The sequence below is a fragment of the Papio anubis genome, chromosome 6 (assembly GCF_008728515.1).
Source record: "Papio anubis isolate 15944 chromosome 6, Panubis1.0, whole genome shotgun sequence".
NCBI classification, from domain to species: Eukaryota; Metazoa; Chordata; class Mammalia; order Primates; family Cercopithecidae; genus Papio; species Papio anubis.
In genome coordinates, this window is record NC_044981.1 from 43,847,272 (window position 1) to 43,872,476 (window position 25,205).

General features: G+C 39.2%; 1 protein-coding gene across 8 annotated transcripts in view; it reads left to right on the forward strand.

The window, feature by feature from the left end:
* Positions 1 to 25,205, forward strand: part of RUNX2 (RUNX family transcription factor 2) — a 335,124-nt gene that overhangs the window by 136,378 nt on the left and 173,541 nt on the right. For 6 of the 8 annotated variants that reach the window (XM_021936728.2, XM_003897680.4, XM_003897679.4 and 3 more), the window contains one exon: positions 24,582 to 24,755. The exons of the other annotated variants lie outside the window; for them this stretch is intronic. In XM_021936728.2, coding sequence (XP_021792420.2) covers positions 24,582 to 24,755 — 174 coding nt within the window. The remainder of the gene's footprint in view (positions 1 to 24,581; positions 24,756 to 25,205) is intronic. 8 annotated transcript variants of the gene reach the window in all.

Sequence of the window (25,205 nt, forward strand, 5' to 3'; positions counted from 1 at the left end):
CATATTCTAATTTTCTCCTGCCTGTATGACTGGTCCTCTTTTATTGTTTATTTATTTACTTTTATTTTTTGAGACGAAGTCTCACTCTGTCACTCAGGCTAGAGGGCAGTGGCATGATCTCAGTTGGCTACAACCTCTGCCTCCTAGGTTCAAGTGATTCACCTACCTCAGCCTCCCAAGGCACACACCACCACACCTGGCTAATTTTTGTATTTTTAGTAGAGATGGGGTTTCACTGTGTTGGCCAGGCTGGTCTCAAACTCCTGACCTCAAGTGATCCACCCGCCTCAGCCTCCCAAAGTGTTGGGATTATAGGCGTGAACCACCGCAAAAGGCCTGCTTTATCTTTTAGATCCCCCCACTTACCTCCTACAAGTGGACATCACCAAAAGTTCTGAACTTGGCTTTCCTTTCTTCCTGTTTCCTTGCTTGCTCATCAAAGGCACTATCACGTGAGCAGTCACCTTGACTTAATGAACAACTCCCAAATCTTTATCTTTCATTCTAGCTGTCTTCAATGTCCCATCTCCCTTATCCCTAAAACTAATGCCACAAAATCCTTTTGATCTTTAAATAATATATCTCTGTAAAAGCTAACCTTTCCTTACCTTAATATAGGGAATTGTAGTGATTACCAATTATTCTTCTAGCTACCAGCCTCTTTCTCCTTAAAGTTCTCTTCATGCAGTGCTGCAACTCAGTTTTCCTCGATCTCAGCTTTGATCATGTCAACATGAGGCCTTCATGTTGTGAAACCCTCTGTGGTGCCCCACGTGTTACTCAACCAGTTACAGGCTTCTCAGGCTGTTTCCCTGTGCCCAAAATAAGTTAGCCCCGTCTTATCATTACAACTGCAATCACTTTCTTACATTTTGGTCCCGTACTTCTCAAATGTATTAAAGCCAACACCTCCTTTTTATAACAAATACTCAATAATCTCTCTTTACTATCCTCAATGAAATCTGTAGATTTTCTATATATATCCACACAATTTCCAAAAGATCACTGTGATGCCATTACCGTAGTATAAAAGAAAAATAAAGGAACCTAATTTAAAACAAAATTATATTCATACACTTGAATATCTAAATACTTAGAGAACATGCTAGAAAACACAATGAACTAGCCAGCTTCTTGAACATGTGTAAAACCACCTTGAATATGACAGCTACAAATCAAGATTGATGCAGGTGCATATTAGTAACTCAAACACCAAGAACAATGTTACTGTTAGTGAAGGTTTTCTGAAATGTATAACAACTCTTGTTGAAGCTCCTAATGAAACAAAATATGCTTTGTATTTGGTTTCTAGATGGTTTTATTCCTAGAAAACCCAAAGTGTTAAAACTTCAGGAAAAAAAAATCCCTTTATATTTAAGTAGAACTAGGTTCTAGGCTCAGATAATTATAACCAGATTTTTTCACCTACTTGAATTTCTGGTGAATGTCCCAAAAGTCATAAGGAATGTGGAAAAACTTTTCATTCTGTAGGACTGTCCCATTGCAGGACAACTGGCATACTTAGCCTCTGCCCACCAGATTATAGCTGCGCACCCCCAATCATGTAACAATCAAGACTGCCTCCATAAATTTCCCAAACTCCCGAGGATTTTGTACTACCTGAGCTGAGAACCCCTGCGCTAGCCAAACTGCTCTCACTGTTGGTGAACATGCCTTGCGTTTTCCTAATTGTACATCTCTTTTCAGGTGGCACCTTTTGATTTGAATATATTTCTTTCATTTCTGCCTTTTGAAATTTTATCTCTTTAGCTTAAATGGCGTACACCCCATTAAATTTTCCTTCAGTCTAAAATTTTGCAGCATCCAGACTGTAACACTTAACAATTCTTAAAACATACTGCTTCATGTTAGTTATTTGTGTACAGCTATTACCTACCAGCTTGTAAGTCCTTGAGGATGTAGACCCTTTATGTTATTTACATGTTGTAAGAGGTTATATTCCCCAGTGTTTCTATTAATAGCAAAGTGTCTTGCACATAGTAGGTGCCCAGTGAATGTTTATCGGGTAAATGAATGGTTAATTTTAAAAGAATATTTGTAAAGAAAAAAGAAAAGGTTGGTTTTTATTTTTGCATTTAAAACTTACTTTCATTTTTCTAACATTTACATTTTAGTCTCATGTCATAAAGTTCTAATAGTACAAAATAATATCAGAAAAGCACATAGCCTATAGGTCGATGGTTTGGTCTGTACACATACTTATGAATATGTGTCCATTGGAATTATTATTAAAGATAAGATCATTCTCTACACATAGCAGGAGGTTAGAGCAAAATTAAACCAGCATTCAAACACTGTGGAGAAAATATGGAGAAAGTGCTTCTTTTTCATTCAATTCTGAAATGTACAGATCAAATCAACTTTTGAAGTCAATTGGGATGCCCGTACAATTTCCCTGTTTTCTCCCTTTATTCAAAAACCTCAAAACCACTGTAGGTAATTCCCTCAAGATCTCCTTCTAACACATAGAGTCTAAAGAGTAAGCAAGATTTCCAAGAACTGAAAGCTTTCAACTTTTTTGAGTATCCCTCTCCAATGACATGAGCTAGGAAAGCCCAGTGCTCACTCCACCCACCTTTCATCTCTAACTAGAGGAGCATCAAGCATTTGTGCAGTCTTTCCTGCCATGGCTTCATTTTCTGTCATCTTAACTCCATCACGAATCCTCAGCCTCCTAACAATATCCATATGAAAGAAATCAGACCCCTTCGACAATGAAAAACACATTTAAGCTACTGCACACACTATTGCCACTGGAAAAGTAGGTATTTTTTCTGCCAATCCAACTGCAGTAGTCTGGCAATGTGTAGTTTTCATGGTTGTGTTTTCATTTATTAAATAATTAGTCGAACCATAGGCGCTAATCAACAAAAGTATCATTACTATTTACGATAAGAAACTTAACAGCTCTTTGTTTATAATTTTTTCTGAAGTAGGAAGTATTTGTCTTTCAATGCAGAGACCATGTAAAGTGATCCAAGAAAATGATATGGCCAAATGACATGATTAATTTTCATTACTTTCTTTCCATCTCTTGCCTCAGATGCATTTGAGCCTTGCCCAGACCCCAGCTTGATAGAAAAATGCCCAGACTTGAGTTGAATCAGTCAATTAAAAACCAGTTCTTCTTGTAGTTTGAGAGACACAATGGAATATAAAGATGTACTTCAAGGATTTTACATAGAACTGGGAAGTTAAGCATCTGCCAGAGGAGATTACAAAGAAGTGTGTGATAAATGTCACATGAGTGATACAGACAAGAGTACTACAGATTTGGGGGATGAGATCACTGTGGACCCTGATACTCAGAAAAAGCAACCTGACCTCCCTGTGAGTCCAAGATTGTCTTTTGATCAGATTGTCCTTTCTTTGGTACCCGAAATACTTCTCCTGGTCTCTATGAGCTTTTCCCTTGGGACTCAGAAACTGTGCCTTTTTGTAGCACCATGGTTGGGCATTAAAATGTCTCACTAACAGGCCTGTTTCCCCTTGTAATATATTTCTCTGAAGACATGCCTCAAACTCTTGTAGCTCGTACATTTGTTAGCTCAAGACTCTGGCGAGTCCTGTGGCTTTTGTGAGGGCAAAAAAGTTTCCATAGAAATTAAACTGATTCTTTTTAACCCATTCCCTCTACCACTCTGTCTCAGAGAAATTGACTTAGACTTTATGGATTCAAGGCCCCAAATTTGAAATTTGACAAAAGCTTACCTACTAATGGCATTGTGGGAATAATAACGTTATAGCTTTTCAGTTTTGCTAGTTAGAGCCAAGATGACAGAAAGCCACCACAGGAACCATCTTGGGACGTGGACACTTAGGGGTTGGGAATGGGAGTGGAAAATTACTACTGCATTTTTTCCCCATTCTTTTTAGCAAAGGTGCCTCAACTTTTAAATTTGGTAAAGTGATTTCCACTCATTGACATCACCAGATTTGTTACATCAAAAAGTAGGTCCAGAACAAATAAGTTCCTGGTTGTAAAGAGTGCGTACGACTTCCTAACAAAGTGCTAGAGTTTGGGTGACATTTATGGATATAAGTCAGAGAATCATCCTCTTTTTAAGTTCCTGAAAAGCAGGGTGTTTTGTGCATATTTTTTCCTGTGCATTGTAGAACTCAAGCGGTACCTACACCCCTCGCCTCAGACATTTTCTTTTTTCCTTTTTCTTTTCTTTTCTTTTTTTTTTTTTTTTTTTTTTTTTTTGAGACGGAGTCTCGCTCTGTCGCCCAGGCCGGAGTGCAGTGGCCGGATGTCGGCTCACTGCAAGCTCCACCTCCCGGGTTCCCGCCATTCTCCTGCCTCAGCCTCCCGAGTAGCTAGGACTACAGGCGCCCGCCACCTCTCCCGGCTAGTTTTTTTGTATTTTTAGTAGAGACGGGGTTTCACCGTGTTAGCCAGGATGGTCTCAATCTCCTGACCTTGTGATCCGTCCGCCTCGGCCTCCTAGAATGCAGGGATTACAGGCGTGAATCACCAGGCCGGCAGCCGACATTTTCAAAGCTATTTAAATAGGATAATCAAGAAGACAGTGACCTATTATTCCATTACAATGGGAAGTTAGGTATTTTCTATTAATGGTTAATTTTTCAGACTTACCTTCCTTTTCTCTATTGAGCTCTGAATTTTTCCTTTGAAGAGCATATAGTAGAGACTGGTCTTTTTTCTTTTTGCTTCGATAGAGCCCTGTTTTCATTTTACTGTTTTGGCCAGTATACTATTAAAGTTAAACTTTGGTACTGCTTATGCTTTAAGAAAATACATCTGATGAACGAAGGTAAGTGGGTTCTTCTTTTTTTAAATTTAAGAAAATTCAGCTGAAGCTTGTTTGATAGTAGTTCTCATGCGCAATTAAAAATTAACAATTTTTAATTGTTTCTGTTTTTAAGATATTTCAAGATTTTTAGTTTATTTTTTATCTAAATAGTCCCCTGGATTGTTAAAAACAAAATAGCCTTAGTGCTGCCTGGTGCAAAAACTAGATGTAAAAGTATTACTGGAAATGAAAGTGAGCAGAGGGCTTTCTCTACCCGATCAGTAAGCAGACATCAGAAACGGAGAGCAAAAGTGAGAAACAAAATTTAAGTCTGGGTGTCAGGAACAAAGGCAAAGTTTCAGTCAGACGTATATGATGTTGGAATTACGTTCCCCTCTCCCCCAGAAAGAACATCCTTAGGTTTTCTCCCATTCTGCCAAGTATTCCCTCCTAGGCTTTTGATACGTTCTGCAGGCCACACACACAGGAGTGGGGTTGTCTGTCACTGAACCCAGATGCCCAGCTGTGGAAGATATTCTTTCAGCAGCATCCGTCTGTTTCTTGGCAGGACTTTTAGGCAGTCTAAAGAAAACAGCCCCGGAGCAGCCTTTGGGCCTGCCTTGTGGTTAATACTGTGCCGGCTTGTATCTGGTTCCTGCACTGACCTTGTGGCCTGGACACTGCTTTCCTTATAGTCTCTGTCTCTGTCTCTCTTTTAAAGAATATTCGTGATTTTGGTTCGATTTAGTGAAACACCGGTGGACATCTAGAGAAACTGTACTTTTTTTGGTTGTTTCTGTACTGATTCAAAGAGAGGTGGCTGGGTATTAGAAAGCCAAGAACTTACGGGAGGAAAAGGGTATCTTTCTGCAGTGTGCCGAGTATGCTGGCAAAATAAAAGCCTGTTTTCACCAGTTCATTTTCAAGCTCAATGATCTTTAGTAGTCTGAAAGGGAGAACCAGTTCGTTTCATACCCAACTAGTGTAATAAAATAGAGATTCAGGGGCAACCTGGTGTGAGTTAGCATATTTTGTTCTTAAGGGAATATTCTTAGGCTTAAAGGGTGGTCTTCTTTGAAAGAACTATTTAATAGTTGTATTCCTTGGTTAAATCTTTATTTTTACAGCATTTGTGTTGTTCAGCCTTTGCGCTGAAGGGATTTTATTTTCCTATTCTCTTGATTATTTTAAGGTTAGCAGTTGAATGTTGCTAGAATTTACACAAGGGAGTGGTTCCCCACTCCCCCCAGCTCCACCCTCCCCCATTCCTCCCACCTGCCAATTGTGTCTGAAGTAATTTCCCAGCAGTGCTGTTGACTTTGGGAGATGTAGTATTTCCAGTTCTTGTGTGTGTGTGTGCGCGCGTGTATGTTGTTTGTGTGTATGTTTGCCTTAATATCTAACTGATAACAAGTTGTTACTTAACTTGGAAGTCATGTCCATCTCTCTCCTTTTCTTTGCCCACGCTGAGAATTAACACATGGTACTCAAAGGTGGGGGGGCGGTGATGCCTTATGCATGACGACAGGTGCTAATCTTCAAGGAAATTTACCTTGCATTCCACCCATTAAGGCTATGGTACATAAAAATGGCTTAATGTCTCTTTGAAGGTGTCAGCAGGCATGTGTGGACCACACAGAATGGGTTTCACTGAAAGTAATAGAGTGAAATTGTCTGCATAATTATTTTCGTTGGATTGAGAATCAGCAGCCCTCTTTGGGTTCAGGAAATAAACCTCTGTTAAAACCATATGGCACTATTCTCAGAAGAGATGTTATTACAGGGCCACTTCCCTCTGAAATTTTGAGTCAGGAGTTCTTGAAAGGAGTCACATATGTGGGAATGAATGTCAAGTTTTCTTCCTCGGTCATAGTTGTGAAAGTTAGATATTTTCTTTCCTTTTTCACAAATGCCACCATGGTCACCAGGTCCTGGGAAGAAGCAGGCTGAGCTGCCGCCGCACTGCCACTTCAGGTGTAAATGTCTGAATTATTATCTGCACGAAATGATTTTGTCCTTAAAAGAAAAGAAAAATTGCCCTTAATCCAGGGAAATGTTCTTTGTCAACCGTGAAAACACATCTTAAGGTCAGGATAATTGCATTCTGTCTGTCCAAACCCTTAGTGCAGATTTAGTTGGCTTTGCTGTTTTCTTTTCTTTTTTTTTCCCCCTTTGCCCAGCATCAGGGGCTATAAAACTTTCTCTGAACTAATTATTTGTCACAGTGCTATTATGCCCTAGAGATAGCTATTGTGGAGTAAAAGGTAAAGTGAATAAGAGTTTGTATAATGGCTAGGGAATATTTGGGGATAAACTAAGTTAGGAAAATATATTAAATAATGCCCACCATATTTTTATATCTCTCATATATAAATATATATATGTATTTCAGTAGACAATACAATGTGTACATTGTGATAAGTCATTGTGGATTTTATCTTTTTTTTTTTTTTGAGAGGAGTGGACAGTCTTCCTGGTTAGTGTTCACTGTAGAAGGAATATAAACAAACCATCGATGTTTGTTCACATCTGTTAATAAGCCTGGGATCTTATCAGAGTCTGTAGAGCTTAGTCTGTCTGTTGGTAGTGCTGGGGAGTTGAAATGTGCCTTTGAGCATCGGACTCTTGGTGAGTACTTAATAGACATTGAGTCCAGTTTTTCATTTCTTATCCTAGAGGAAGAAGGCAAAATAATCTATGACTGTGAATGGTTGGGAAGGCTTTTTCTATTGCCTTATTTGTTTTTGTAGTGAGAACTGTTTTTTCTTAAGTAGAATGGTTGCTAGCACGTAGATCCTTTGGTCACTGAATCACACTCTGAATTCAATAATTTATTTATTCAACAAACACTTATTGGGTACCTACCATAGGCACTTTAAGAAAGGGCTCTGGGAATTCAGCGATGATGACTGAGTTCTGACCCATCTGTGGCCCAACACATGGCCTAGAAAGAAGCTTAATCTCCGGGTGTGGTGGCACGCACCTGTAATCCCAGCTACTCAGGAGGCTGAGGAAGGAGAGTTGCTCGAACCTGGGAGGCAGAGGCTGCAATGAGCCAAGATTGCGCCACTGCACTCCAGCCTGGGCGACAGGGTAAGACTCCATCTAAAAAAAAAAAAAAAAAAAAGGGAAGCTTAATCTGTTTTAGGAGATAACACATGAGTATTAATGACTGTGATTATGTGACAGAAAGTGATAGAACATGAGAAAGGGCATAAGAAACCGGCAACTGGAGTGACATGGAAGTTCGGAAACAGTTTTACTTCTATTTGAGGGGGGAAGGGAAGGGTTTGTTGAAGTCAAGGCATTTGAGCTGAGTCTTGAAGATTAGTAATTAGGCTTATTGGCAGAAATTCTTGGTTATAAAATTCTAGGTGGATAGATGATGACTTTTAGGAGACTAACACTATATGTCTTTCACTGTCTTGTCTCTAGCTCCACTTGCAGGTATACCGATGGAAGTTATGGCATGGAGATGTAATATCACATGCCTTAGTGCTTTAGCTTAGGTGGTTCCTTCCACCTCAGTGGTCATCTGCTCTATTAATCTAGGGCCTAGTCAACATTCAGAGCTAATTTTAAATGCCCCTTTCTCTAGTACTTTAACAATTCTGTCATTTTTTAGTTCTGTATTTATTGATCTCCCTACTAGAGCTGCACCACTACAATGTGATAATGTTTTGCATATTGTAGTTATTCAGTTGACTATGATTCAATTGAACAAAGTAGATCAGGTGTCTGAATTAGTTTTTTAACTACATATTGAAGTTTGTTTTCAGATTAGTGTTAAGGAATAACAATTTATACTGTGAACTGGTACATAAAATTACAGACCTAGGGCCCGATTTTGAAATACTAGAAAATAAGCCCACTACAAAATGATGATAATCATGTTTTTTCAAGAGACATTCTAAATTGTTCTAGATTTTATCAACCTCTGGTGTACAGTTTTTTATAGGGAAAAGTAAGAGGTCCAAAAATCTTCAGGCCAACTTGGTGGCTCAGACTTTCTTTCTCAAACCCTTTTATATGTGTTTATTAGTGAAGTTTGCAGCTCTGTAAATGATATCACTTATACTATTTGCATTGGATCACTGCCATTTCTCCATCCATAACAGATGGATTCTTTTCTTCCATTCCACTATACGTTGTTCAGGGTTTGTTACTTTCTGATGAGAATGCAGAGAGAGGGTGGAAAAGAGGGAGTGAGTCTATTTAATTTTGTTTCCGTGTTTCTCCTAAGCTTACTGGAGTGGCAAATGGTAGGATAAGTGGTCAGCTATACTGCCCTATGAGATTCAAGGAGCCTTTGGGGAGGAAGGAACCTTGCTCAGAAGATAGACTGGGAAGGATGGTTAATTTTGGAGATTTTTGTTGTTGCTTCATGTTTTCTTTTGATTTCCCTTATCTTTGATGCTGACTCTGATGTTGGCATTCCCTATGTAATATTTGGACCAGAACAAATTTTGCCTACTGTCTGGCCTGTGCAAGTGACAGGTACAGAGCCATTGTCTGACTTGTGACTTGACCCAGAAAGGACTGATTGTTATGCAGTTGGGAGGGCTTTTAGACTGGGTAAAAAATTCTCCCATTTGTTTAAAATAACATGATTAAGATTTAACTCAGAAGACACTGTGCATGCATTTCTTTTCAAATTAGTGTTAAGAAATAAAAGTTTATACTGTGACCTGGTATGTAAAATTATAGACCAGTCTAGGGCTCCATTTTGAAATACTAGAAAAAATACATCTTTGTATAAGAATACCTCTAATAGTATTTAGACGTTTCTCCCTTCTAAATCTATCTTTCCTTTTAAATAACGAATACCATTAGAGGTATTCTTATGCAAAGGTGTACAGGAAGCATTTAGAAATATGAATCTGAGGCTTGGTAGAAACTGGAAATACATTTTCCGTAGTCACAGGAACTTGAAGCCATTGGGATTGATGAGGCTGCATGGGGAATGGATATGGAATGAATGGAGGAGAGTTATCCTTTTTGCCATTGTGACCTGACTTTATGTCCTTTGCCTGGAATGAAAGGTTCTCTTGCTAAGCTCCCCTGGGTCCCTGAAGCAGGAGAAGGGCAGATTCAGAACTGTTTCAGTGTCTACTGCATGGGTTGTCTCCACCACTGGCTCCTCATCCTTCTCTTTCTAGATCACTTTTTGGGCTCCTCTTCCTTGCCTAGCCATCCTAGGTGTTTTTGCTTCTCAGGATTCCCTTTTAGACACTTTTCTCCACTCATTCTGTACCCATTCCCTGAGTATCCTCATTGACACCATTAACTTCATGTTCCCATGACCACTGAAAATGCATCTTCAACATCTTCTGAACTTCAGACATGTATTTCTAGGTTGCTTCCTGGGTGTCTGCACCTGAATATGTCCCATGGGTACTTCAAATTCATGGCCGACACAGCACTGGGGATTCCCCACCTCTACTTCAACCCAACTGCTCTGCCCAAACATGAATCTCCTCCAGTTTTACCAGTTTTGAGTGCCCTACAGTTCACCCAGGTGACCAAACCAGAAACCTGAGACTCATCTTCTCTGCCTTACTTCTGACCTATCTAATTATTCCACTGTACTGTTGTCTGTACCTCTATTCTATGTCTCACATTCATTCCCTCATACCTGTTAGTGCTGGTTTAGCTTAGTTCACTCTCTCAGTATTTATCTTCTCACCTGTAGCGTAGAAACAATTTCCTAACTGGTTTTATGTCTCTAACTCCACTCCCTTCTAAATCTGTCTTCTCCTGTAAGTAAAGCAATCTTCCTAAACTGTAAACCAACTCATGGCACACCCTTGCTTAAAATACTTCAATGTCTCCCTGTTATTTGCAGGATGAAGTTCAGACTTGGTGGCACACTGACAAGGCCCTTCAGCATCTGCTCTGCCCAACTGCCTTCCACCCACACACCTGTGGCTGAGCTCCAGCTATGCCAAATTGCTTCACTCTATACTTTCTCATCTCGGTGTCTGCACCTGCTGTTCCTTCTGGTTGGAATGTTATCTTCTTCTGCATTTGCTTGACTGAATTCTACTCAGTCTTTAAGTCTATTCAAATGCTGTCTTCTCTGGGAGCCCTTCCTGACTGCTCTTGAAAGTCAAGTATTTAATCTTTGACTCCTCTTTGGTTTCCTCTTCATACTTTAATTATATTATTTTTCACACTGCTGTAATTATTTGTTTTTATGATGCCTTCCAGTATACCGTGAACCTCCTAGTTTAGCATAGTTCATGGAACATAATAGTGCTTAGGACATTTTAATTGATAAGTGAGTATTGTATTCGCATAGTGGTTTTACCTGTGTAGGACATTTTCACCTCTTATTACATTTTGTTCTGATGACATCCCTGTGATGCAGATACTTTTTTTTTTTTCTGACGGATGAGGAAGTTGAGTCATAGGAGGAAATTGAGTCATAGAGATGATAGATTATTTGCCTACAGCCTCACAACTAACTTAGTAGCAGAGCTAGGAATAGACTCCCAAGTTTTCCTGCTCCTTGTATACTCAGGCCCAGAATTAGATATAAGATTCTCCTTTTTAGTCAGACACTGCCTTGGTCTTTTAACTATTACATTAAGTTCACTAATTGTGTGTAAATGTGTATGTGTATGTATTTGTGGAACTCATAGTGACAAGTGAGGAATCCATAGCATTATTGGTTCTTAGGATTGCAAATTGGGTCACCTGTTATTTTACAGATGAGAAAATTCTGTACCTGAGAAGTTCACAACTTGCTATTAGTAGCAGAACCCATGTCTCCTTTCAGTCACATGTTCTTTTTCGTACTGCATTTTGGGCAGTCATCAACTCCACAGGACATACTTTTTTCTTTTTCTTTTGTTTTCTTTTTCTTTTTTTTTTTTTAAGATGGAGTCTCTCTCTGTCGCCCAGGCTGGAGTGCAGTGGCACGATCTCAGCTCACTGCAACCTCCACCTCCTGGGTTCAAGCTATTCTCCTGCCTCAGCCTCCGGAGTAGCTGAGATTACAGGTGTCTGCCATAGGACAGACTTTCTGTGTTTAATTGCAAGGGTTGTTAGTAGGATTTGTTGTTAGTAGAATTTTTCTGAGCAGAAAGAATGCCATTCCGGAGAACATTCTCAATGAGAGGTCCATGAAGGAGATACGACCCACAAGAGAAATAATTAAATGATGATATTCTTTCAGGGATTATCCCATTCTTCCAGATTGCATTACTTCTTTTCCAGTGAGCTTCATAGGTTCTTCATTATGTATCATTTTGAACTAAAATGAAGGCATCTAATTAGGTGGAAGGGTGAGAACTTCCTATTGCAAAGAAAGGTATGTTTCTATTGCAAAGAAAGGTATTTGTGATCAGAAGTGTTTGTGATGTCATGGTGCAAACAGACTATAAAGCATGTTGGGCCTTGAGAGGACAGCATCCCTAATTACCTGGATAGAGACATGGACCTAATGTTAATAGTAACGCTGTTCCTCTGGCTGGGTTATTCCTCTCTGTACACATATGTATGCGTATAATAGAGATAATATAAATTTATAACCACATATATGTACATATATATGGAAAAGGGAATATATTTCATATGGACCAAAGAAAAACATTTCACCAAATTGTCATTATTGATTAATTCAGCATGAAGCCAGCAGGCAGATATGCACAAAACTAAACACTACACTTGCTTTTGAAAAACAAAAAATAAAGGTTTTACATGTAATCACTCGAAGGATGTTTTTAAATATTAACCCACACCAACCTGCTTCCTTTTCTTAAGAGTAATACACTTTAAAAAAATCTGTTGTGCCTTGAAAAAAAGAGTAAAACTTGCTATCTTCTAACTCCATTTAGCACTACTCTTGATTCCTTTTTATATAACAATAACTTGATCCTACTCAAAATACTTGGCACTTTTAGTGACAGAGTGGAATGTAAGAACACTTTAACAGATTTGAATGTGAGTAAACTCCAGTAGTTCTGAAATGAAGAGGTAGAGTTTTCAGTTCCTTATTCAGAGTTCACAGAAGATAAGAATACTGGGATTAACACAATAGACTCCCCTTCATTACACCTGGCTGAATAAAGCAATTATCTGTCTATCAAGACTAGCAACTTGTGCAACAGCATTAAGAAAGGGTGGATGGATAGGTGGATAAACGCTATTCCATTGGAAAGCGGTACTGATATATGAGGTAATCCTTTGAGTTTAACTTGTAAAAACTGTTTTATTTTGGAGTTTATATCATGTTACCCTTGCAGCTTAGAGAGAAATGATTTTTCAAAATATTGTTGACTGCATTTTTCAGTTCCTTACCCATCTGAATTTTATTAGGGGGGTTATTTCAAAGACGTCTCTTGTTTAATCATGTTTAAACAATCTGTTTAAGACCTGTTGTGTAGATATAAACACAATAGTCCTTTAATGTCGTAAAACAGACTTCTGACAGACATAGCACGTAACAGACATGCATCCATTATTGCTTAAGCTGCTGTTCCTTCCATGCCTGACCTGAGAGGGTAACCACAGAGCTCAGCGGAAAGCGTTCACTGGTTAGAAGACATTGACATGTGCCTATGCGCTGTATTAATGTCTAGCAAGCAGAGAATTGCAGAGCAGCGTACAATTGAAGAGGTCTTAGACTAGATTAAAACTAAGTACCTTAAATCTGTTTTAATGGCTGTGTTTACATCTCCTTCTTCTTCATTCCTTTAAAAAAAGTAATCAGGTTTTGCAGGCGTTAAGAAAACCACCTCTTCTTGCCAGCTGGACTAGGTCCAGTTTAAGCAAGAAATTCTCCCCCTCCTTCCTTCTGTCGTTTTCTTTTTTCTTCCTCTGTGATCTTCTCTGCCATTCAGCACAGCAAGACCAGGCTGTGGGAGTTGGCTGACTTTTTCTTTGGTTATTACTTTTTAACATTTTCTTCCTGTTACAGAAATGAGAAAATTGAGAATGATGTTCTGCTGCTGCAGCAGTGAATGTCAAGACAGGAGCCGTTTGCCTTTTTAATTACATCTGTGTAGTGTTTCTCTTTGCTTAAAACACACTCTGTCTCTGTTTCTCTGTCTCACTCTCTGTCTCACATAAAATATGCACAAAACCATAATAATGAAAGAGAAACAGAAAAGATCGCATGCTAAGGAAATTGAGCCAGGATCCAGGAATTGCGTGACAGTCTGTTTGTAGACTAGTTGTCACTGCACTCTTTGAAGAATAATGCCATCCATGTTTAGCTGGATTGGCAAATAAACAGTGATGCTTTTTGTTCAGCTACGAAAACTGCTATTTCCATTGCTGAAAATGTTACTGCTAAAAAAACCTTTACATCTCTCAGTGGGGTCTCTATAAGTGCTCGAAACACAAAGAACTGTGGTATGTGTGAACTTATTATAGAAAAAGAAGGCAAAGAAAATGTTTTTGGAACTAAAACGCTCAAGTTTTACTAAGTTTTGGAAGTGAAGTGTAGACATAGAGAAAGAGATCTTTTGTTCATTTCCCATAACGTCAAGGGAGAGATGAAGATTCACAGGGTCCAGGATGGTGTGGATGTTGAGTTGTAATTAGTAGAACAAGTGATAAAACGGAGTCGGAGAGACTGGGCGTAATGTAATAACATCTTTGAAGTAAGCTTCTGCACTTTTTCTTAATGTGTCCTCCTGGTCTCTCTGCTCCACGTTTCCTTCTTCTTTCCCTCAGTGGCAGCCTGGTATAGGAAAAAGGAGGCTCAGGCAGTTTAGGGGACTGCCTCCCAGTGTCGCTGCCTACTTCCATGACTTCAAAGCTAGTCTCGGTATTTTTCTGGGCATTAAGTATTTTTCTAAAAGGAAGAACCTGGTCTGATGAAATCTATATTCTCTTACAACTCTGAAAAATCCTAATTCATATAATTGTACTTTGAATTGGAGTAAGAGGGGATGGAAGCATCCTTGGAAACAACAGGCAGACAAATTTTGAGTAGTTGGTCTGAAATGAGAAAATATCAGTAGATTTGTAATAAGGAAGCATAGTAGGTTAGAGGTGTATTAGGACATTAGAGAGGAGCTACGGCGAAGTTAGCCAGGTTCCCAGTTAGCTCTTTTTTCCTGCCTGCAAAAAGTATTCTCGTTTTGTATATTTCCATGATGCTTTCATCTGGTCTTTTAAAAAAGTTTTTTAATCCTTTTTTGCTTCTTACCTCCTATAAAGTTTCTTTTTCTTCAGACGTCTCAGGTTTTTTTAGTCCATTATCTCAAGAAAAGGGATTATACTGTAAGCACGTGTTTATTATAATTTATTCCCTGAAGTGTGGCTGATATTGGTATAGCCTGGTATCTGTCCTTTCTCCCAGACACTGTATGCTTTGATTGTTGTGATTCACCACAGCCTAAAACCTAAAAGTTATAAAGGAACTGGCATTTATAGACATTCAAATTAACATCGTACAATTCTTTTATTTACTAACATATTTATTCAAAGATCTTGAATTCTTCAACCCTTAGAAGCCTGAATTTTGAAAGAAGCAGGGCTTCACTTTTCTCTCACACACATCTAATTGTATTTGAAAATGACTACATATGAGATTGAGATAGTGAACTTTATGTCACTGATCTAAATGGGTGCCTTTTAGTATTAAAAGAAAGCAAATTCAACTTTTAACATTTTTTTCTATGAGCTAGAGTCCCTAGAATATTTCTATGGAGTCTATGGCTTAACCATGTAATTATGTCTCTTGAGTAGATTATATTTTTCTTCCCATAATTATGTTTCACCCAAGAGACTGGAAAGGCTTCAGACCTCTCTTGGGTGAAATTGTTCTTCCTCTCTTCTCTCTTGATAAACGCCGAATCCTACATGCCTGACTCTGTTTAAGAGCTGAAAGGGGACTCTTGAAGATATGTGGTAGTGATTACGATTTTTTTCCTTTAGAAATTGGTTTATATATTAAGAAGGGCCCTTAGAGAGAAGCTTCGTTAGCTCATTTTTGAAATGCCATCAGAGAGGAATCTTCTGCAAGCAGATTTGTTTATGATCTGTGGTCCTCTGTCTGAAGCCACACACTAACATTGCTCTAGGGCTGTCTCTACTCACGAGTTATCCTGTGTCATATTGCATGGCTATTAATTTCCAGCGGCTCAAAGGGCTAGAGGCCTTAAACATGAAGACAATTTCTTAGCCCATTTCATTATTGTAGTCCAGAAATAGTTTTTGACCTGAATCAGACAGTGCACTCTTAGGGAAAAAGATGACTCAGCAGCCTTTCCCAGCAAAGATTATAGACTCATCAATTTTACTGTGGGAAATGTTTCCCAATAACCAGCTTCTTTTTTTTTTTTTTTCTTTTTTCTGTCCTCTTTGTCTTTACTGGGGAAAAGTACAGATAATTTTAAATTTATCCATGTTCTTATTTATTAATTCAGCAGTCATTTGTTGTGTGACATCTCTGTATGTAGTCTCCAACTTTGTGTTAGACGTAAAACGTGACACCTATCTTTAAGAGGTTCTCAGTCAAGTCTAGGAAAATCTAAAATAACAGGGTTTGAAATGTTGTATAAATATTTTATGTCAATTCATAGTAAGTGAATGCTTACTGGATGCCTACCGCACCTGAGCACAACCACATGTATTAGACAAAACACAGTTGTAGCTGCTCTCAGCTTACTGGGATAGAAATCAGGGGGATCATCAAGGCTTTTGAGACAGGAAGCACCAGAACAATGTGATGACCAAGTTGAGCTTGGAAGGAATTTTGCCAAACGGAGTTGTTGGGGAGAGGGTGTTCCAAGTGGAGGGGACAACTTGAGCAAAGGCACAGGGTGTATTTGGACTGTCGATAGACCGGTGTGAGTAGAGCACAGGCTGGGAGCAGTACAGTTGTAGCCATTGGAAATGAAAGTGACAACGCATTTTGCGACCATATTTTCCAGGTCCTTGTTTGCTGGGCTCAGGGGGCTCTATTTAATTCAGTAGACAATGGAAGACAATTGAAAGGTTTTGAGCAGGTAAGTGACATGAATGTTAGGATTTGTGGGCAGAAAGAATTTCAGAAATCATGGAAACTAACTCTTCATTTTTTGGTAGATGAGGAAACTAAGACCAACAGGGTTCCATTTTGGTGCCCTTCCAAATATGCCAGGCTGCTCCTCTGTTGTGTTAGCCACAGGCCAGAGGTTAGGAGGGTTCTAGTAGGGGCCCATTCCTGAAGAAACTATAGAAATGGGCTGGAGTGGATGATGGGGGTCTAGGAAAGGAGGTGACAAAGATACGCCTACACTGGATTTTGAGCCTGAGAGACTAGAAAATGATGATGATGAAAATAAGGAAATCGGAGGAGAAGCTGGTTGGGATGGTTTGAGGAGGAAGGGAGGGGCAAAGGGCTTAACTAAACATTACAAGAGTATAGGTCTTTGATTTCTAGACATTCACAAACCACCAGTGAAATGTAGTCATCTGAAAGTAAACAGAGGAGCAGACTTTCACTTTTCTCCATAGTATCTTCATTTTTACATGGATGTAGGAATGCAGAAAATCAAAGTTTTTTAATCTAAAGCCTCAATAGTTATAATAAAGTATGTGGATGAGAACTTTGCATGGCTTCCTTAAGAACGTACTTGAGGCTGTGTAATCTTTGTGCTATTGCTTTTGCTGAAAACCATCGACTGAACTCCCTAAGATACAGTAAAGCTCATCCTTAGCAGTAGAAATGCAACAATTACATGTGGAATGCAATCATGACTTTAAAATTAGTCAACCTGAACCCACTGCTTCATGTAGCACTTTTAGGATAGATTAGAAGTGAAGGATCTCATTATTTTTCCCAAAACTGCTATGGAATAGCAGCTCTGTGGACATATAACCAATTTTCTCTGAGAAATAGTAATTCTGATACAAGTCCTCTCCTCTCTTCCTTTATACTCCAGGGATCATTGTCACAACATTCTGAAACTGTTATATCCTGTGGCTTGAGCCCTAGAGTATTGGACCAGACTTTATTCAATTGTATACTTGGTGACAGCAAAATTAGCTCATGTCTCCCCAGTCACTCCTCTCTTCCAGAGAAGTCTGAATGCATGGTGGATGAGGCTCCTGGACTGCCAAAGTGTGGTTTTATTCATCAAGAGAGCTATCTTTTTCCTTTCTTTCTTTTTCTTTTTGAGATGGAGTTTCGCTCTCGTTGCCCAGGCTGAAGTGCAATGGCGCGAATCTCGGCTCACCGCAACATCTGCCTCCCGGGTTCAAGTGATTCTCCTGCCTCAGCCTCCTGAGTAGCTGGGATTACAGGCTTGTGCCATCATGGCTGGCTAATTTCGTATTTTTAGTAGAGATGGGGTTTCTCCACGTTGGTCAGGCTGATCTTGAACTCCTGACCTCAGGTGATCCACTTGCCTCGGCCTCCCAAAGTGTTGGGATTACAGGTGTGAGCCACCGCGCCTAGCCAAGAACTGTCTTTAAAGGGCAGATTCCCACAGGTACCGCATAGCTTAGAAGAATTAATGTATAGTAGTAAGACTAGAGGTATAAAGTGGTTTGAAGAATGGTGTGTATCTGTTTAGACTGATATCACATACATATATAGATATGTGTATATATGTGTGTGCATGTTTGTGTGTGTGTGTGTGTGTGTGTGTGTATATATATTTAGCATCATCTTGTCTCACAAGATATTTATTGCAGGTTTTCATCATTTTTCTTCCAGCTAACTTTCCTTGTTCTCTGCTTATCAAAATCCTACTCAGCCTTCAAGGACAGGCATCATGATCTTGTCAGTGACGGTTTTCTCTTTCCCCTTAGTCAAAATAAATTGCTCCCCTGTACTTCCTATAATACTTAAATACTTTTAAATTTTTTTGTTATGAAAAATTTCAAACATAAAAATAGAGATTATATTGAATACAATCCTATCTACCCATCACCTTTTATTTATTTTTTGGCATATTTCCTCACCTACTATTTTGCCCAAATATTTTAAAGCAAATACTGGACGTTATGATATTTAATCCCTAAATATATGTTAGCCCTTCTAAATAAGAAGGACATTTTTCTACATAATCACAGGAAGTACCACTTTCTTAATATGTAAAAATAGTTCATATTCAGATTTTCTCAACTGATCCGCAATCATGGCATTTTAGTGATTGCCCTCACCACAGTCTTTCAGTTATATTTAATTGCTTTCTTCCCCACTAGACTGTGAATTCTTTGAGGGCAAGGATATTGTCTTATATATTTTTCTATTCCCTCTTCCTCACAATACCTAGTGAGGCTTGTGTGTAGTAGATAACCAGTACACATTAGCTGTACTAACTGACCCAAATATGGACATGGTACTGATTCCTTATTGATGCTCTATTACAGATCTTCTTTTAAACTTTATTTTATTTAAAAATTATGTTTTCATGATACTTAGGATACAAGTAGATACGTAAGGAATTTTTAAAATCAAGTCAAAATACTACTCCAAAAAGATGAGCTTCCAAACATCGTGCCCTAGTGATCAGCAGAATGACTCTGCTGTGCCGCATTAGGGTAGACTGGGCATCCCATGGCACACTCTTCATGAAAGGTGCCTTGTTTTGTTTTTTGTAAGTGCGTTTGGACATTCTTCAGGGTGCGCTGACTGGTGCAGTGCATCAGGTTGTGGATATAGTACAGAGAATGTAAGTTTCTGGCTGGGGAGCCATGTAGCTCTCCGAAGTTGTTAAATGTTTCTCAATCAGCTTTCATAAAAATGGGCGAAATGCGTCACATCACACGGAGTCAAGTTTACTTTCGTAGTGCACAGACCACATTTTCAGAGTCTTGGTGTGTCAGTTTCAGATGTGTGATTTTTGAAAGCAGAAGTTATAATGGTAGTATTACTAACTTTCATTATGGGTAGGGCACAATGGGGTGATTCGCTAGACTGTGGCTTAGGGACTTAACTGTTTCTCATTTGTCTTTGCTCTAAGGATGTGTGAATGCTGTGACCTTTTGATTATGCTTTCTTCTTGTGCCCCTGAATTTATTGCAACAAAAGTCATATTCAGCTAAACACACTCAACTTTTTGAAAGAAATCTTTTCTGGAAACCACTTTTTTGTTTTTAATTTTAAATTGATTTTTGATCATGATTTCCCCTGAATGACTGCTGCTGAACTATTATGAGCTGAAATAAGCTGGTTGGCAATGGGAGAGAAAACAGCCCCAGACTAGTAATGAGGAAAACTGAGTCTGGTCCTGCCACTAACTGTATGACTTTGGGTAAGGCACGTCCCCACTCTGGGTCCTCATCCATAAAAGAAGCATATTACTCTAAACTTTAGAGTCTAAATGATTTCTATAGCCCTTTTCATCTCTCTGATTCCCAGTGACTTTCAACAATGCTTAAGAATTACAGTGAAAGCAGATAGGATTTTCCAGAAAGAAAGCAAGTTTTCACTTAAACGAATGTCCCTCAGTAAAATTTTGTAGGAAGCACGAATAAGGGCTTGTCTCTAGAGAAAGGTTTTGCCCACTAGATTCACTAGATCGTCAAACAAGAAGAACTTTTTTGGGGAAAGAATATGATATATATAATATGATATCCTGGACCAGAAAATTTTCTTTCATTCAAGGAATTTATCTAAAAGAGGAGAATATTCATTCATTCACTTATTGCATAAATATTTACTGAGCACCCACTGTGTAGCAGGCACTGAACTAGGTTGTGAGTTTACAGCTGTAAACAAGACAGAGGGCTCATTCTCATGAGACTTCAGTCTTACAGGAGAGACAAAAATAAATACACAAGATAATTATAGATTGTGGTGACTGCCATAAAGAAAATAAAGAGAGGGTGTGCTCAAAAGGGTGGGAACCTATTTTGGTTATGGAAGACAGACAAGGCCTCTCATAGGAGGTGGTGGTCATTCCGAGGTCTAAGGGGTAAGAGAGAGTGGGCCCTACAAGGAATCAGGGAGGAGCACTTCAGGAATATGGAAAGCTCTTGAGATGGGAAACTGAAAAGGAGACAAATTTTCAGCTACCCAGAGAAAAATGCTACAGTCTTAGGCCAAGGTTATGTCAGTAGAAATGGAGAGAACTGAATTGATTTGAGATATAGCATTGAGATAGAAATGACAGGGTTCGGTAATGGATTGAATGTGGAGAGTGAGAGATAAGGAGAAATCAAGGAAAATGTCTAGGCTTTTGGCTTAGGAAACTGAGTGGCTAGTGCCATTTACTGAGATGGGGGACTATTAGAGAGAAATAGGATTTTTTTTGTAGGGGAGAATAAAAAAATTCTGTTTTGAATATACTGCATTTAAGATGCCTTTGGAACATCCCAGGGAAGATGTCAAGTAGGCAGTGGAACACACAAACCTGGGACTCAAGACAGAGGTCAGGGCTCAACCCAGAAAAGGGGGAGTCATTGGTATAAATAGGTGGTATTTAGTGCATGAGATTGAGATCACCTTGGGCAGTGGTTCTCAATCCTGGCTGCACATTGGATCATGTGGTGAACTCTTGAAAAAAAGAGACCTTTTCCCTGGGTCCCACTATCAGAAATTCTGATTTAATTGATCTGATATGGGGCCTGGACATCCATATGTTTCAAAACTCCCTAGGGAATTTTCTTATTCAGCAAGGATGGTAGGATTCTGGGAGAAAGTTCAGCTAGAGTAGGGATCCAGGACTGAGCATTTTTACATAGAGTCTCAAGTATAATACAGGAGTTTTCCATTCTTCATACCCTTCTCCTGCTTGGAAGATCTACTCGTTGGCCCTTTGGATGAGGTTTAGTCCTCACTGCTCTATGATATAGTACCCTGTCCTTGACTTAGTCAGTGTGTCCTTGGTCTTCTATGTTCTTGATTTCTGAAGGAATTGGGTGCTGGAGATTTAAGTACACCCTCTTTCAGACCATCATTCGAGTGTTACCCTGATGTGGTTTAGTGGTAACAGGTATTTGTCATAGTTGAAATGTGAAGAACTTGTTTGGCTTTTGCTCTTCAATGTACTTTGTTCTTCAATGTACTTCATACTTTATGAAGAGTACATTTTGTTGTGGTTGCAGTGGTGGCTGTGAAGGGGCAGATATCTACAAAGAAAAATGCATATGTTTTTGTATGTGTGCATCTGCAGATAAATGTTTCCTGAATTATTCTAGGGTGCCTGTAGATACTTGGAAGCACTCTTTGAAGACAATTTCCAAAAGGTCATTGAGGGTTTTAAAATTTCACCTGCTTTAAAATTTTTCACACTTACCAGTCCTAGGCTAAGTCCTTTATTTTTGCCTGCAACCTCTTATTACTCCTGAAAGCGCTGGGCTAAGAGAAAGTAAAAATGTACTCACACATGTACAGTCTGAGCTCACATCTCATACAGCCTCTAGGAAAACCTAATGAAAAGGCTATAGAAAGCAGAGGCAAAGCTTATTAAATTTTCTTGTGACCCATAGCCCACGTAAAGTCCTAGTGTATAAAGGAACCATGCAAGATCATGTAGCCCTCCCCTCAGCCCTCAGGGAACCTGCCATTCCAAAAATATGGCCTATTAAGAAAAATAACTTCCAGGGACAATTCCGTAAGCTTTCTTGTTAATGTTTACAGCTGTATCAACACCACACCAATACTATGTGTGTGTGTGTGTCTGTGTGTGTGTGAGTGTGAGGCACAGACTCCATGGATCTGTGACAAGTACTATATAATTCCCTAATTGTGAAACTAGTTAGACCCAACAAGATGTACCGATGGAAGTTTGGTGAGTTAGGCTACAGCCGTTTGTTTAGGGTAATGGGTGAATTATTAACTTTGTAATTGAATCCTTGTTGCTACTTCTGCTTATGTTGAAAGCCAGCCTTGGCACCTCACTGGGCTTAGTTCTTAGGTGTCTCACTCTATATGATCTGGATATTTTCAGTCCTCCATGGCAGCTGGAAGAGGAAGGGAAGAGAAAGCTAGAATACCAGCATTGATGGTGCCACATGATGAATGGAAAGCTCAGTCACCTTGGACCAGGGCTATATCCTCGTTGAGGCTGAGCTAGTCGGCAGCCGAGGACCATAAGCTAGTTGTTCTACCTCTGCACAACTCAGTGACTTCATAGGTGAACACTTTACTTGCCAGGGTCTAGGAGCTGTTTTGGATCATCTCTAAAAGTCCTCTAGGGATCTAAAATCTATTTGTAATCTGTATACAAAACAGTAATGGTGGAGAAAACAACCATTAACAATGAACTTCTCTAATTTTCCCTGTTCATTTTTCTCCTAGGTCTAGTCCCTCTGTTATAGCAGATGCCCAAAATCTTGCACTGGCAGGAAATAGGGTGGTGGGTGCATTTCAGTTAATGGGTCTAGTTGGAACACGTTTGGCCGTGGAGACAGCTACACTCATATTACCAAGCCTTGGCTTCCTATCTGTTTTCTTTGGGCTGGGTAGGCAATGAAAAAGGAGACAGGAAAATACATTTTGGGGCAAATAAAATAAGGAATTTGTCTTACGAAGACAGCTTATAGTTGGGAAATTCTAATATTCAATTTAACCCTATCCTGATACATTCCTCTTGTTCTGTATTAAGTGGAAGCTAAGACGTTTGCATTACCCGTAGAGTAGTGAAAAACTCCCATGCTTGAAGCCTTGTCATAAACCTTCTTCAAGGTTTTTTTCTTTTATGGATACCATTCTAATTCCCTTAGTTCCTCTTCAAGGGGCAAACTTTTAATCCCATCATCATCTTGGCGGCTCTTCCTTGAATCAGCTTCAGTCACTTAATAGTTATACTAAAATGTTGGGGCAGCACCCTAGGGCCTCACTGGCACAGAATCTGGAGGAAGGAATCCACAGTCCATTTCTGTTTCTCTATTAGGCATTGCATCTGTTCCCAATAGCACCACCCTATAGATTTACTCTACTATGGCACACCCATATTCAGATGCTTTTCTGTTATACTTGCACCAAGACACTAGTATGTCTCTTGTTAAGAATGATTTGATGATTTTTAAGAAGTCTTAATACCTTGGTTTATTTTAATTTTGCGTATTTCTCTAATACTCAGAATTTCCTTAGGTTTTAGACTTGAATAAACTGGAAGAGAGATAGAAAGGTTTTTTCCCCCCCCAGATAATGAATTGTCACAGTCACATGTTTACTTAAAGAGTATATTTCAGCTTCTTTTCCAAAACCACAGTAGTGGATTTAAAATAAAAAAGCATTCTCTCTGATTTAACAGAGTTTGTTATACACTTTCCAGCTTGGGCATATCACAAAATATCCAGATTCCTCTTGAGAATTCGAGTTTCCCTGCTTACATTTCTGTTTTTTTATTTCTTAGAGGGCTTTAGGTTTGAGTTATAATTTTCCAGAAAAGAGTCTTAGTAAAGAGTAGTTGTAACGTTAAAGAAAAGTCACCATGGTCTTCGTGGAAATTTCCCTTTGACAAATGTGTTTGTCTGTGTCTCTGCTCCAGCTTTGTGACATTGTGGCTAACATGCATGGACTCTCTGAACTTTCAGAGGGGATTTCCTCCATCATGAAACAAGCAAACACCCCCAATACACACCTCTCCTGTTTGTTTTTGTTTTTTCTCACTGAGAGGACCAGAGAAGGCGCCTAGTATCCGGCCTCTCTACTGATGCTTGACTCCAAGTTGCCCTCTGAGACCTCAGCTCTCCATTTATAAAACACAGCTAGGAATGCTGGCCACCAGATACCGCTCATAAAGCAATTTGAAATGGAAGGCATTATGTAGACACGTCATTATAAATATTAATATTGATAATTCCTTGGCTTAAACTCCCAGTTTGTATGTTCACATATCTATTTAGCATGGTCAATTGTTCAGCTAATTAATATGCTTTTATTTTATGATTTGCTATTTCCAGGGCACAGACAGAAGCTTGATGACTCTAAACCTAGTTTGTTCTCTGACCGCCTCAGTGATTTAGGGCGCATTCCTCATCCCAGTATGAGAGTAGGTGTCCCGCCTCAGAACCCACGGCCCTCCCTGAACTCTGCACCAAGTCCTTTTAATCCACAAGGACAGAGTCAGATTACAGGTAAGACAGACTCATAGGTTTCACTTGCATAGACGCTGGCAGGCTGGGGGTGAGGGGCTACCAGAGGAGATGTGTTCACTTCAAAACTCCTGGAGCTGTGAAGCGGCTTATTATTAAAGAATCAAGACTTGAAGACATTGATTTCTTCTTTTTTATTAAAAAAATTATAACATTCAATAACTTGGGGATAACATTTTGGGGGATATTTCTACTAATGCTCTACTCTGCAGCAATCTCAGTCTACACCCAGATGGAATGGTAATAATGCACTTTGGGAGAATGTTTATTATACATTTCTATATTGTATCCAGGTGGTGCAGGGGATAACATCACACCCTTACTATTAGAAAATTAGTGTTACCGTCTCAGATTTGGGCTTACATTTCTTACATGTGTAACTGTTTCATTAAGTCTGCTTAAAAATTGCCCAGGGCGAACAGGAAGCCTTGA